Genomic DNA, 14,696 nt, shown 5'->3' on the forward strand with positions numbered 1-14,696 from the left:
AAGTTACAAAAAATATAGACCAGCTAATAAAGAGAATTCAACCGATGTAACTTAATAATAATAATTCATTATAGAACCTCTCATAGAGATTAACCTATTGATTGAAGTGAAAAAAGCGATTATCTTAATGGCCAAAATAGCATCAAGTTAGTTGTGGATTTTAGTTAGAAGTAAAGTTTGAGCCAGTTAAAAACAGCTGATTAGAATTATCAGTATTATGTGCTGGGGGATTAGTTTGGATATTCATTGGGTGATCAGCTAAATCTTGACTCAACAGATTTTGCAGCGCTGGAACATAGTTTGAATTAGGATTTGATGCATTTGTGGTAAACCATCCATTACTATTACTGCTGACTGAATTTGTGCCACTTGATATATTGAAAGATCCAGGGTTATATACACTATTACTTGTGGTTGTGCTATTACTCTTCTGTTGTCTTCTCAATGGATACATATTACCGGCTGGTGAGTATCCGTTAAAGTTGGAGCTTAACGGATATTCGCCTCCAATCGAATTACGATATTGGGGAGTTTGTTGCTGTAAATATTGCGGTTGCGGCTGTTGGTGTTGCAGGTAATGAGGATACATCGAGTAATTTGAAGGATAATTTGATTGATAATTGTCAGCTACTTGATGTTGAAAATTGGAATATTGCAGTTGGGGCAACATGTAATTGTTATACCCTGAAGGCCCCGAATTGTTAGTTGGAGGTCCATTAGCTGAAGGCTGAGATTGTGAGGGTGGAATCGATGCCGAATTTGAATTGCTTTGAAAATTGGAAGTATTGGACGTATTTCCGGAGGTGAATGGATTCACGAACGAGAAGTCATTTGAAGGCGGCAAACTCGAAGAGTAATGATAATCATCCTTACTTGTCAGGAAGGGTGGATGAGATTGCTGGTGCTGGTGTGGTTGGTGATGCTGGTGTGGTTGGTGCTGATGTGGTTGGTGCTGATGGCGTTGAGGGTGCCCTGGTGGATGTGGTTGTAAAGGAACTGGTAACATATGCAACGGATTACTATTAGCACCGCTAGTAGAGGTGTTATACTTGGGTGGAATAAGCTGCTGGTGCAGTTGACTTTGAGCTCTAGGCTGAAGTTGAGGTGGAGGTGGTAAAGGTGGCTGTTGCAATAATGACATGTTTTGCAATTGATAATTTTTATCTAAGAAATAGTACGCCTCATCTTCAATAGGGATTTTCCCACCCAACAGTGATTCCTTAACTGCATTCCACAAATTATTAGTAATATTCAAATTTTTCAAATTAGTATCTGAAGGTCTTTGCAACTTTCCATTTAACACATCGTCAACGTTATAGTAACTTATCAAATGAATCGTTTGTTTCTCATCCTTATCGCAAATGTTTAGTTCCTTGGACAGCGTAGTTAGAGACAATGTTTTTTTGATTAAGCCCTGGTCCTTAAATACATACGACGTAACCAATGACCCGACAAGGTGTTTGTTGTAATCGCCATCAACCAATTCGGCACCCAACGAATTCATCGGTCCCGTTGGGTTAGAGTCTAAATGATTTGAACCGTCGGATGAGCTATCTTCTAATTGAGTTACGCTAACTTTACGTCTCTTTTTTTTCTTGTCATCCTTTTCCCCAAGGGAATGTTTATCCAACTCACGGTAAATAAGGAAGCGTCCCAAAATTCTTGATGGTGACCATGCAATGCCATCTGTCCATCTCTTGATGCCCGAGTGTTCTTCAATAAACACAAACACGTTCCCAGACTTGATCAATGACGTTCGCTCCCGTTCGTGTGGTCTTCGATGTACTAACTCCAATTGCTTATCCAATATGGCCTGAATTATCGTCAACGCATCTTTGGTTGACCCCACGTACCCATAGTACGATGGACTAATCTTAGTTGACCCAGGTGTAGAAGAGCTTGACATTTTGGACTATGGTGTACTAGACTAAATATTAAGAGAATATGGGCTCTTTTATTGTTTGGCAACGCTATTTTATTGTTTGGCAACGCTATATTAGCCAGGTATGCTTGTCACTTGCGCCACTCACACAACAACTAGACCCACAGATGTGTCCCCTAAAGCTGGTCTGTAATTATATATGGATAATAACCAAACGTTCACTTGGATCTCAATTCCAAAAGAACAATAGATGAAAGTTCGTATATACTCTTACCTTTTTTTAACTCTCCACAACTAAACTTAGTCCTGAAGAATCTTATTCCACTGTAATTACTTTGAACTTGTAGTGATTTTGTCAGTGTGTCAATTAACTGTACCACGTATTTTTGTCCAATGTTCGTGAAAGTGCCACCCGATTATTTTTACAGGGGAAACTCGAACTAATTTAAACTTAATTTAAGAATTAAAATTTCTGCAGGGTGATACAACTGTAAAGCTTAATATATATAGACTTTATATGCACAGTTCTATTTCAATATAACTATATACTTTAAACCAAATTATAAAGTTTGACCATTCGTTTCATTCTGGCGTACGCTTACTGGGGGTTCAGCTTATTGTACCGCATCTTCGTAGCCTAGTTATTTAGTCACAAAGCGTCTTGTCTCATATACGGAAGGTTGAATAATAGCTTATGTAACTTCATCTCGTATACAGAGCGTAGAATATCTTCGCAAATGTGGTTTGTGTAACGCTATTACGTGGACGGCTATAGTATATTCCACAGCATGTTGTCCCCTTTGGGGATACGTGCAGGACTAAAGGCGGACTTTTATCTCCCATACGTGGCAATGTGAATCTAGGTTTAGGGGTGCATGGAGCATCTCTCTCTTGGTATGGGGTATCGCGCACGTGATTCCCCACTATTACCACTGCTTAATATTTACCAACCGTATATTTTGTACCCCCAGATGACGTCAACAATTGGGAGAGGGTAATCTGGGCACACGAGAAGCGTAAAGTAAAATTAGATATCTCGAGGACGTGACTAAGCATACTGATAGGCATCAACATGTCAAGAAAATATAGCCTAGATATAGATGCCGGATTTATTCTAAAATGGGGGTGTATGATTTGGATCATTTAGGGGATGTAGAATAATTCCTAGTGTTTTGGTCTGATGCGGGCGGTGGGCCAAAAGCTGGTGGGTGGGACGTTCAGGTTCCATCCGATATGGGTGGCCGAGGCGTCGTGTGGCCCATTGGGTTGTTTTGGTCCATTATATAAGCGATATAGCACATTAGTGATGATAGTAGGCCAATGCGGACTATCTATGACTTATGTGTAGGATTTCGAGCAATCTGGTGTATAGCGATAAAAAAAACCAGATAGCCCTTTTAAAGGAAAAGTTTGAAAGAGTATTCATCTAGGGTTCAATTGATTAATGATTAAGACTGAATCGATTGATTTTCATTCGTATTTACCACCCTACAGATCGTTACTAACTCCCAATGCCAGGTATGACTATAAAACGCATACATTGGTCCCCATTAAGGAACATGATCTTCGGGCACTTACATCGATGAATTTGGGAGGCAAACACACTACCACATCAAAGATCAAGATGAAATATAAATCTTTGCTAAGTGATGTGAGCAAAAGGACTTCGATCTTGTCGTTACGTATAGGATCCACTGCCAATGCAAAACAGACCCCTATCGGTGTGAAAAGTTTGCCAAGCGAAGTATTGGAGTATATTTTTGAATTAGTTGATTCAGAAGAGGCTTACATAAATTGTATGTTGGTTTGTAAACAGTTCTACCAGGTTTCAAAGCCTTTTCTATATGAGGACTTATCTTTTACCTCGACATACCGTTTTGCACAGTTCATTACTTATCTAAGAGTGAATCCCGAAGTGGGGCAATACATCAAATCGGTTGATTTGTCGCAAATCAAGCACGGAGAGCCCGATGACTATGAAGATGAGAACAGGGAGTTGGAACAAACCCACACCAGTACATCACATGGTGATAGTGATACCTTAAATTCAGTTTCCAGGATTCTAGCTGGCTGGAGAGACTGGAAGTATAAAAATAACCCATTATATTCGATCCAGCCGTATTTGAACTTGACAAAGGTTAACTCTAATTCTCAGACGCTGTCAAAATCGTCCAAAACAACAAATTCAATGAAGATGTTGCGACTCTCCAAGACACTTAGCTATTTCAAGCCCAAAAAGCGCCAAAAGCTCAATAGTTCTCGAAATAAGAATAGAGCACACCCCCCCTTACAAACCTTGAATCTAGGAAATCGAAGGAATAATTCACATCCTCAAATCAATAAGTTTTTAATGAACTATTCCGCCTCAAAAGACCTACCAATTGGCTATATTCTTCATTTAATCTCGTTATGCCCTAACATTATATCCTTAAACCTTGGAAATTTATCCCTTTCTACTGATTATGAAATTAGTAGATCAATGATGTATAAGTTCAGAACCTTCGATCTTATGGACAATTATCCAAAGGAAACAGCGGCTACTATTAATGGAATTATGAATCATAATAATAAATCAAATGAAGAGTCTTTATTCGGCTTCAATCAAGAGAAAAACTCCTTCACGTCGTTATCTATCTTGAATATTAATGACGCCAAATCTCAACAATTGCAGCAATCAAGGCAAAATCCTACTTCTTCGGCTTCATCTGTATATTCAGTTGCATTTTCTAAACCGATTGTCAAATATAATAGTTTATTACCTCCATTGCCGCCAGCAATCCATGACCTTTCATATATGAATAAAGGCGATGGAAAAGTGTACTTGAGTGATTTGAATTTGAAGTCCATGAATAATAATTACTTGACAAAATTAAGTGAAAATGAGATTCTTCACGCAATAGCTAAAGCACATAGCAGTTCGGATGGCCCATATGGAAATAGATTAAAGTACATTAACCTATCATCAATGATTTGGCTTACCAAAACTTCAGCCCAGCGATTTTTAGACCAAATTGTGAATAAATGTCTATGGGAGGAATCGTACTTCTCGGATGCTGAGACTGTTAATTCAGACTCAGATTCAGAGATAATTGGACAAGACCTAGTCATTGACTTGCGTGATTCTGGTATGTATAAGAATCTTGAATGGGCCAAATTAATCGATTTAAATCAAAGTGAAGGTCGCAGATTAATCAAGAGGATTATAAACGATGATGTGCTCAATACTTTTGATGAATTTATGAGGAGAGAAAGACTAAGAAGAGGTAGGATTGGTGAGAATTACCTTAATTGAAATTTACTCCCATTCATTCATATATCAAACTACAGCTCTATATGTACATTATTTCAGTATTTATTTCAATACCATATTTATATGTCCCAGACTTCAGGTCATCACTATTTCATGGGTCAGCCTGTCCTAATTGAAAATTAGCGGCAACCTCGAATAGCAATGGTTTTAGAGCTGGATGTTTTCATCTAGAAATTTTAAACATACACCTCATATCTGTTAGCTCATTCACTAAAGTGAATATAATGTTAACGCTAAACTTATTGACACAAGAGTTATTCAAAAGTTCACATAAAAAGAAAACATTATATTTGTGGAAGATTTTTTGACAATTTTTTTTTTATTTCCATGAATCTCATAACCGGGTAACTGGCTTAACCTCATTCTACAAAGGCATACAAAAATATACACGGTACTAATAATCATAAATTTACTCCTCCAGAATCATTTTTCATTTGAGTAAAGAGCCGTGATATGTCAGATCTTTCGGCTCAACTATCTGCTTTCAAAAATAAAATCAGAAGCGGGCCTTCTGTCACTGTTGCCAGAAGGGCAGTTACACCTGCCAAGTCAAATGATTCCAGCAATGCTAATCCCAGTAATGCCTATAATAATAGAAACGGTGTTTCTAACGGAACCCCTAATAAAAGACCAGGAAGTGATACAATTACTGAAGCTATCAAGAGGCAAAAAGCGTCTACAGGAGGCATGTCGGGATCACATTTATCAACTCAATTACATTTAGCGGTTGAATATATTAAACAGCACGATTTTCCTATTACAGTATCGAAGTTACAGAACTATCTTTCGTTTGACATAAGTGCCACGTTGCTTCCGTTATTGAAGGAGATTGATCGTATAAAATTCAATCCCGAAGATAATACATTGGAATATGTCTCGTTGCACAATATTAGGTCTTCGGATGACTTGTTGAATTTCTTAAGATCGCAGCCGACTTTCAGAGGTATATCCGTTAAGGAGTTAAAGGATGGATGGGCCGGATGTCTGCAGGCCATCAATGAGTTGGAAGAACAGAGTAAAGTTTTGGTTTTAAGAAATAAAAAGGAAAATACCCCCAGACTTGTATGGGCAAACCTTGGAGGAGAAATGGGTTTAATTGACGATGAGTTTTGTGACATGTGGTCTAATGTCAAATTGCCTGAACCGGATAGCTTGTATCAAGCATTAATAGATCAAGGTTTAAAGCCTACCGGAGCCGATCCTCAGACAATTAAAAAGAAACCGCAACAACAAGAAAAGAAACAAAAGAAAGCAAGAAGAGGTAAGGTTACCAACACTCATATGAAAGGCATATTGAAGGACTACTCGGAATTAGTATAATAGATTAGTTAAAAATCATCTATATAATTTTATTATATCATTTTACTGAAACGCGTGTAAATTTGAGTACATCATATAGTAGAAAATTCTTGAGGAATTAAACTAAATAACAAGATTACTACTACTAGTCTTAGAAAACTACAATCGCATATAAAGAAGAAGATGTCTGGTATGTATTCGGATAAACCGTATAATTAAGTATTTGTTTGAATGTTACCATTTAAATTTTACAATATTATTTTGGACGATTAGGCAATAACGATCTTTGACAGTTCTAGTTTGGCCATCATATACTTGAATACAAGTATTATCGGCTATATACTTTAGATAGAATACTAACTGGGACTATTAGTTGATTTTAACACTGTTGCTTCCGAGTTCTGTAACTTTTACTACCAACAATTCGATTCGGATAGAACCCAATTGGGTAACTTATACAGAGAGCAATCCATGTTAACATTTGAAACTTCCCAATTACAAGGTGCTAAAGACATTGTTGAAAAGTTAGTTTCTTTACCTTTCCAAAAAGTTGCACACAGAATTTCTACATTAGATGCTCAACCAGGTTCACCAAATGGTGACATTTTAGTTATGGTTACTGGAGAATTAATAATTGACGATGAACAAAACGCTCAACGTTATTCTCAGGTTTTCCACCTCATCCCTGATGGCAACTCGTATTATGTCTTTAATGATATCTTCAGATTAAACTACTCTTAATTTTGATCCACAGTACTTCTTGCAAACGTGCAATTATGAGTGGTCAGATTTGAATATAATAAAGAATAAATACTAAATAAATAATAATTCATTTGAAATAGCTATATACTTACGTATCTACTCCAAACACTTTGAATTGTGAATCAATCAATTTATTGTTTTTATAGCGCACTCTAAACTTTTCTCCTGAAACTAATGCTAAATTTATATACTAAAACCTAAAAGTATTCAATTTTAAATAAGTATGCTGGATTCAATTTCACGTCCATCTATTCCCAGGAGACCAAAAAAACAATTGCAAGTTGATTTACCTAATCACCTGGAAGGTTTTGATAGATCTGATACTGAATCTGATAATGAGCAAATGGTAAGTTTAGAATCGTTGGAATCTAACGAAGCAAGCGATAAGATTCCAGTGATTCCAAAAAGACCAGATAGATCAAAATCTTCATCAAAAAGCCCTAGCTTACCGGCTATTCCTAAAAGACCTCAAAAGTCCGACACATCTGGTGTGGAGTCTCCAAGTCCACTGGATTTACCTGAAGTGGAAAACGAAGAAGAAAACCACAAGAGCATATATGATGAGTCAGTAAGTTCGAAGAAGCATTCTGACGATGCAATTGAACCACCTGAAAGTTCTGAATTCAATTATGAAGTAGGCGATAGATCGGACGTCGATGTTTCCGATGGAGATAAGACCCCCGGCAATACTAATACTAAGACCAGTATTAAAGAGGACCTCAATATAACTGATGATAATTCTATGCATAGCTTTGATGATGATTTAGAAACCGTTCTACAAGATCGAGATGACAATGGTTCATCGTCTATTGGCCCCGAAATAAGTCAAGACAATAATGTACCTTCGTCGAGTGAAAGTGATATTAATGCCGAACTTGGTGAGGAATATACTGATCCTGATTCGAACAGTCAAAAATCTTGCGGGAACAGGGATAAGGAAAATGATGAACTCTCAACAGAAAGTGATAAGAGGAACCCTAATGAAAGAGATCAGTCGAATAAAAGTGAAGAAAAGACGATAAAAAAAGATCAAGAAGTATCTAATACGCCAAAAGTAACCGATGCAGAAGCATCTGAGGACAGAGATTCGGATAATATTCCTCACATTCCAAGAAGACCGAAGAAGTCAAAATCCGCTACGAGCGAACCTGATGCTAAGTCAATTGAAGTGGAAAATTTAGACAATACTAATATAATTGACCAAAAGCAGACGCAAACTAATAAAGACAATAATGAAGAGGCCTACTCGATAAATGAAACTTCTGAAAGTAAGTCTGAGACACCCCAACAAGAAAAAAATACGACCAAGCCGAAAGCTCCTCCAAAACCCAAAAAGTTGTCATCAAAAATAGCTGCGTTCCAACAAATGTTTAATCAGGAAACCGCACCCCCAAGAAACTCCGGAACTAGCAAATCTACCTCTAAGCCAGATTTAGAGACAAAGAACTCAGAGAATAAGGAAGTTCCATCAAGATTATCGACTGATAAAATGAAATTCGCTCAAAGTTTACAAGGCATGATGGGTAAAGGAATAGCTATGCCTGGTATGGTCAACCCCAATTTTCACCAGAAGATAGATACTGAAGAGATTGAGTCACCCGATAAAGAGGTGAAAATTCTGAATATGAAAAGGGGTATTGCAAAAGGACCAAGAGGTAAAAAGTTACCAAAATCTTTAAAAAACCCTGTCAATGTTGAAGTTACTCCTAGATTTAATTCTTTTGTTCTGACTATATGGGAATTAAATTTTCAAGCAGACACTAAATCGAATGATATGGAGGGTAGTGAAAATGTATCCAATAATACAGAAGCACAAAAACTGGAGAACAATGAAGAAATTCTAAACTTAGAGAACAAGTCGGAGTATATTATGGATAGTGAGTCTGTATCGAACTCTACACCAGCATCAGACATTAAAGAAATTAGAGAGGAGTCATCCCCTTTGAAGATTGATGATGATGATGTCTATCTGGAAATTGACAAACTGAAAACTACTCAAAGTGAACTGAGGAACTTAGAAAGCATAGATAGTACCGAAGGGTCTAGAAATATAGATGCCGAAAACCTACCTGAGGAAATCAAATCTGATAATGATTCTGCAGCATCATATCCAAAAAAGCTGGAAGATTCGGATTTAGATTTGGATGATAATGAACAACATATACTTGAAAACCAAGAACTGGATCTAAATCTAAGAAAAGAGGATTAAAGTTATTTTGAGAATAATCCTCAAGGAACTGTTTATTTACATAAGACTTTTTCTACTTATTTTAGGTTGTTTATTTTTTAAATGAATATTTATCTTCGAATTTTCAATCTTTCCCCTTTTTCATCACAATCTGTATATCTGCGCTTATAACTAAAACTATCCTCAATGTCATTTTTTGAAGCGTTATCATTATCCTTGTGATCATTTATTTTGTTCTCATAACTTGCATGCGAAGAGTCGCTTTTACGATCATCCAAGCTTGTCTGTTTTCTGGCTGTCATCGGAGAATTTAATAATTTGTCTCGAAGCTCATTCACTTTCTTCTCTATTGTAAGCTCTTCTTCACTTTCATCTTCTAACGCATCTCTCAACTCCATACACTTAACTTCAACGTCTCTTTTTAAGTCGTGACTCCTTATTTCTTGCTTTGCTTCATCTCGATTATTTCTGGTAGATATGTGTTTATCGTATTTAAGCTTGCGGTCATTTGATAATTGTCGCCTTCTAAAGTGGCCAGATTTATCGTCCTTTATGCTAGCATGGTCTTTATTAGACGCAACATTCTTTTGTATGTGTCCAGTCGTGCCTGAACCTCTTGCAGTTTGTAAACCTATTCCATTGCTTGACATGTTTATTTACCAGTCAAATTTACGTCTCAAACATTCAAGATTCTATAAATAATCGCGTGAGGAAAAAAAAAAAAAGGCGTCCATAAATTACGACGTATTTATTATTGTTCTAATAAGTCATCCTTATTTATGCTATTCTAACAAGTTATACCATATATTTTTAGCAAATTATACTATGTTTCCTACAAGGATGCCAAGGGGAAAGCTTAGGCTATTCGGTGTATTACTTTTGATAGTAGTACTCTTTTTTACCGCTCAACAAGCGTCAAAAGATAAATATAAATCCTTAAGTGACGCATTTACGAAGGTAGAGAAATATTCGCCTTTTAATTCACAGAAAAATGACAAAGCCCATCAAGAATTAGACTTAAAACTAAAGGTCGAAGACTATAAGGAGAGTCCTGAACATGAATTTTGGGAGAAGATATTCGTCATTTTAAATAAGGGAAAGGCTGATATTCCGCAGGATGAGATGGCCTCAGCCATCCAGTATATTGAGAAATCAAAACAAAAGAAAGGTCAAAACACCAAAGACGTATTGCTTTCTAAAGCATATGTTTCCGATGAAGTGATAAAGGAATTTCAAAAGAAGCACAAAATTGTTTTGGATGAATTACCATCAAACCTCGAAGCTACCTATAAACCAAATACGAACGGAATTGTTTTTGTTGGGGGTGGAAGATTCTCATGGTTAACATATTTGTCACTCTTGAGTTTACGGGCCACGGGGTCTGAAGTTCCAGTAGAGGTCATGATGCCGACGTATAATGATTATGAAAATGAACTAGAATTCTGCTCCGTAATACTTCCTAAATTGAACGCTGCTTGTGTTGTGGTTCCAAATAGTTTAGGTTCGGCCGTTATGCTTTCTTGGACTAAAAAGTTTAAATCATACCAATTTAAGTCTTTAGCGTTAATGACTTCGTCCTTTCAGAATATTTTATTATTAGATTCAGACAATATTCTTATCCAAAATCCCGACTCAATCTTCGAGAGTGATTTATTTAAAGAATATGGTATGATAATGTGGCCAGATTATTGGAGACGTACAACCTCTCCAGTTTTTTATGATGTGGCTGGTGTTAAAATTAACGAAAGAAAGAGAGTTAGGTCCAGTAGATTTTCATTAAATGTGGATAAATCTGAAGCAAATTTGGATGATAATGAAATGCACGCGGTTCCTTATCATGACTTAGAAGGAGCTGTGCCAGATTTATCTACTGAATCTGGACAATTATTTATCAATAAGGCCACTCATGGTAAAACATTGCTATTATCGCTATACTATAATATTTATGGTCCAGATCAGTTTTATAAATTGCTTTCTTTAGGCGCACCAGGTGAAGGTGACAAGGATACTTTTGCTACTGCCGCAACTGTCTTGAATCAAAAGTTTTATCAAATCAAGTCTCATATCAAAACTATCGGATACTTTGAGGATGGAAATTTTCAAGGGGTAGCAATGGGACAAAAGAATCCAGTGAAGGATTATGAGCTTTTCAAGAACAAGTTTTATGGACCTATAATGAAAGAAGAAAATAAAAACAAGCCTGTCAACGACCAAATAAATATGATAGAAAAATTAATGAAGGATAATCCACTCAACTCTGATAAAATCCCTGTGTTTGCAATGCATTGTAACTTTCCAAAATTGGATCCATTGGATTTAATAAGGAGGGATAGCATCTATGATAAGGACAAAAATCAATTAAAATATAAGCTCTATAATGGATTTTCCTTCAGAAGAACAGATAACAAAAACGAACCAAAAATTGATTTTGAATTGCAGCAATGGAAGAACATACAAAATGTTATATGCAAAGAAAAGCTTTATTTTGTGCATTTCAGTCAGATTGATAATAAGGAATTGTGCAAGTTTGTTGATAATCAGGTGAAATGGTTAATGAAGTAGACGCTACACACTGAAGTTTACTAATCAGTATTTCGTTCAAAATAAAGCAATCGTATACTAGATATGTTATTACTAAATAATTGTCTTGGAAGTTTACTTTCCAGATTAATAAATTTTATAGCAAAATACGTTAAATTAAGATTCACATATCTGTTGAAGTAAATTCTCGAAAGTAGCATACATTATCAGGTCAGTATCAGGTTAGGTAATCAGTCAGTCAGTTAATCAGTTAGTCAGTATCAATTATAATATATAATTTACTTAATCTCTATATAAATTCTGTATTCAAGGAGGTCCAAAGACCTCTTTATATAGTCCAATATTTCCACAAGAATAGGAGTACGCTTCCCGTTGTTTCCATTTAAACAGCGAATGGGAAGGCAGATATATGGAAACCGAAAGGCATTTTATCAGTGCCTTTCTTCCAAGAAAAACTACTATCCAATGATAGCTTCAACAATCATAAGGCGGGCGTAATCTTTATGGTATAACAATAGAAAGCCAAACGGCATTTTGGTTCTATTGAGATATAAAAGAATTTGCAGCTGTTGAAGTAAATTCTCGAAAGTAGCATACATTATCAGGTCAGTATCAGGTTAGGTAATCAGTCAGTCAGTTAATCAGTTAGTCAGTGTCAATTATAATATATAATTTACTTAATCTCTATATAGATTCTGTATTTCAGGAGGTCCAGAGACCTCTTTATATAGTCCAGTATTTCCACAAGAATAGGAGTACGCTTCCCGTTGTTTCCAGGTAAACGGCCAATGGGAAGGCAGATTCATTAGATCTACGAGGCTTGTTATCTGTATTTATCATTCAAGATAAGGAGCTATCCAATGATAACTCATTATACACTTGAACAATTACAGATAAGCTTATCGTTATCATTTGAACAATGAGCCTTGTAGATATGGTATTGTATTCAAATAAAATAATCAGAATAACAATGTTTCGCAGCCAGTTTATATAAACTCTCAATTAATTCTGACTTCGCATAAAATATACTAAGATATTTCAACACTTCCCCTTAATCCTAATTCTTGTCATTCCAGCAAGACTTCTCAAGTCCTGGAACTTAATCTTATTTAATCCTTTTGTAAGCATGTCCGCAATTTGTGTATGGGTGCTAATCTGACAAAGTTTAATTTGTTTCTTTATTATATGCTCTCTTATGAAATGATGGCGTATGTCAATATGCTTAGTGCGCAGGTGAAATACAGGGTGCTCTGCAAGGAGTATACATGAGTTATCATCTTCGTGGATCGAGATGGGTAATTGTAATGGCACACGCATCTCGTCAAACAACATTATGATCCATAGCGCTTCTTTGGTAGCCTCACCCAATGCGAGATATTCAGCTTCAGTGGTCGACATTGCCACTGTAGTCTGTTTCTTGCTTTTCCACGAGATTGGAGCTCCTCCATATCTAACAATGTATCCTGTAATTGATTTCCTGTCGCTCTTGTCACTAGCCCAGTCACTATCACAATATATATCCAATGAGCTGTCTCCAGTATAATGGTGGCCGATATCTTGGGTTCCTTTAAGATATCTGAGGACATGTTTGGCACATTTCATATGCATCTCAGAGGGTTTGGCTAGGTGTCTACTAAGTATCCCAACAGCGTATGCAATATCTGTTCGAACAGTAGTAGATGCAAATAATAGCTTTCCTACTAGAGAGCGGTACCTGGTGGCATCACATTCTTCTGTGTTGTCCTTGTGTAAGTCCTCTCCGGCCAATGTCGGAGTTGTCACCGTGTTTGCATCAGTCATTTCAAAGTCCTGCAAGACCTTTCCAATGTAGTCATAGAGACATATCTTGATACCATTGGTATCCTGTGCAATATTAATTCCTAGAAACTTCTTCGCAACCCCTAAGTCTTTCATTTTAAACTTCAGTGCGAGCATTTTCTTTACATCTTCAATTTCCTTCATATCCTTTCCTGATATAAGGATATCATCAACATAGAGGCCAATAATTATGTTCCCTCGAACGTATATGCCTAACTCAGTGTCAATTCGGTTGAACCTATGTTCAGCAAGAAAATCTGAAATTGTAGTATTCCAACATATCGGTGCTTGTTTCAATCCATACAACGATTTGTTCAACTTACAGACTTTCTCTGGTTCATTCTCATTAATAAATCCAACAGGCTGTTTCATATAGAGTGTTTCCTCAACAGTACCGTTCAAAAATGCGGTATCTACATCCATCTGATGGACAACTCTATTATCAACAGCACTGAATGCTAGAAGTAGCTTCACAGATTCATATCTGATCACAGGACTGAAGGTATCCAAGTAATCTTCCCCTGGAACCTGACTGAAGCCCTGTGCTACTAGTCTAGCCTTGTATCTACCATCATCTTTCTTGGTAAATACCCATCTGTTGCCTATTGCCTTTCTATCCTTAGGCAACAGTACTAAATCCCATGTATTATTTGAGTAGTGAGCACTCATCTCACTATCCATGGCGATTTTCCATTTTTCAGCTTCGTCACTCAGCATTGCCTGTTTGTATGTTACTGGTACACCATTTTTCTTGGTACTAACAACATAGGCGTGTGACATGAAATAACCAGATCCTCTGACAACAAGCGAGGAGTCTGATTCCCCTATGCAGTGTTTCGTATTTCAGTTTCTTAGAAGGTTCAGTTTCTCCATCCGACGATACTTCTGATCTTCTA

General features: G+C 36.6%; 7 protein-coding genes across 7 annotated transcripts, besides 3 other annotated features; 5 read left to right on the forward strand and 2 right to left on the reverse strand. All coding sequences in view use genetic code 12, as the record gives it.

The window, feature by feature from the left end:
• Nucleotides 1-160: 160 nt before the first annotated feature.
• On the reverse strand, nucleotides 161-1,906 carry DEHA2B12452g (DEHA2B12452p; the record flags this gene model as incomplete). The annotated part of the gene is made up of 1 exon (XM_457496.1): nucleotides 161-1,906. The coding sequence occupies one exon, from the start codon at nucleotides 1,904-1,906 to the stop codon at nucleotides 161-163; it is 1,746 nt and encodes a 581-aa protein (XP_457496.2).
• Nucleotides 1,907-3,326: 1,420 nt separating this feature from the next.
• Nucleotides 3,327-5,174, forward strand: DEHA2B12474g (DEHA2B12474p; the record flags this gene model as incomplete). Its single annotated transcript, XM_457497.1, has 1 exon — nucleotides 3,327-5,174. One exon carries the CDS (start codon nucleotides 3,327-3,329, stop codon nucleotides 5,172-5,174), a length of 1,848 nt encoding a protein of 615 aa, XP_457497.2.
• Nucleotides 5,175-5,645: 471 nt separating this feature from the next.
• DEHA2B12496g (DEHA2B12496p) lies at nucleotides 5,646-6,512 on the forward strand (the record flags this gene model as incomplete). Its single annotated transcript, XM_457498.1, has 1 exon — nucleotides 5,646-6,512. The coding sequence occupies one exon, from the start codon at nucleotides 5,646-5,648 to the stop codon at nucleotides 6,510-6,512; it is 867 nt and encodes a 288-aa protein (XP_457498.2).
• A 162-nt stretch (nucleotides 6,513-6,674) lies between these two features.
• Nucleotides 6,675-7,232, forward strand: DEHA2B12518g (DEHA2B12518p; the record flags this gene model as incomplete). Its single annotated transcript, XM_457499.1, has 2 exons — nucleotides 6,675-6,681; nucleotides 6,865-7,232. The coding sequence occupies 2 exons, from the start codon at nucleotides 6,675-6,677 to the stop codon at nucleotides 7,230-7,232; spliced, it is 375 nt and encodes a 124-aa protein (XP_457499.1).
• A 244-nt stretch (nucleotides 7,233-7,476) lies between these two features.
• DEHA2B12540g (DEHA2B12540p) lies at nucleotides 7,477-9,462 on the forward strand (the record flags this gene model as incomplete). Its single annotated transcript, XM_457500.1, has 1 exon — nucleotides 7,477-9,462. The coding sequence occupies one exon, from the start codon at nucleotides 7,477-7,479 to the stop codon at nucleotides 9,460-9,462; it is 1,986 nt and encodes a 661-aa protein (XP_457500.2).
• Nucleotides 9,463-9,551: 89 nt separating this feature from the next.
• On the reverse strand, nucleotides 9,552-10,091 carry DEHA2B12562g (DEHA2B12562p; the record flags this gene model as incomplete). Its single annotated transcript, XM_457501.1, has 1 exon — nucleotides 9,552-10,091. One exon carries the CDS (start codon nucleotides 10,089-10,091, stop codon nucleotides 9,552-9,554), a length of 540 nt encoding a protein of 179 aa, XP_457501.1.
• A 190-nt stretch (nucleotides 10,092-10,281) lies between these two features.
• Nucleotides 10,282-12,003, forward strand: DEHA2B12584g (DEHA2B12584p; the record flags this gene model as incomplete). Its single annotated transcript, XM_002770069.1, has 1 exon — nucleotides 10,282-12,003. The coding sequence occupies one exon, from the start codon at nucleotides 10,282-10,284 to the stop codon at nucleotides 12,001-12,003; it is 1,722 nt and encodes a 573-aa protein (XP_002770115.1).
• Nucleotides 12,004-12,153: 150 nt separating this feature from the next.
• Nucleotides 12,154-12,549: a long terminal repeat (solo LTR of Debaryomyces hansenii Tdh5 retrotransposon).
• Nucleotides 12,550-14,694: a mobile genetic element (relic of Debaryomyces hansenii Tdh5 retrotransposon).
• Nucleotides 14,694-14,696: part of a mobile genetic element (relic of Debaryomyces hansenii Tdh5 retrotransposon) that runs on past the window's edge.

The sequence above is a fragment of the Debaryomyces hansenii genome (assembly GCF_000006445.2).
Source record: "Debaryomyces hansenii CBS767 chromosome B complete sequence".
Classification (NCBI taxonomy): domain Eukaryota; kingdom Fungi; phylum Ascomycota; class Pichiomycetes; order Serinales; family Debaryomycetaceae; genus Debaryomyces; species Debaryomyces hansenii.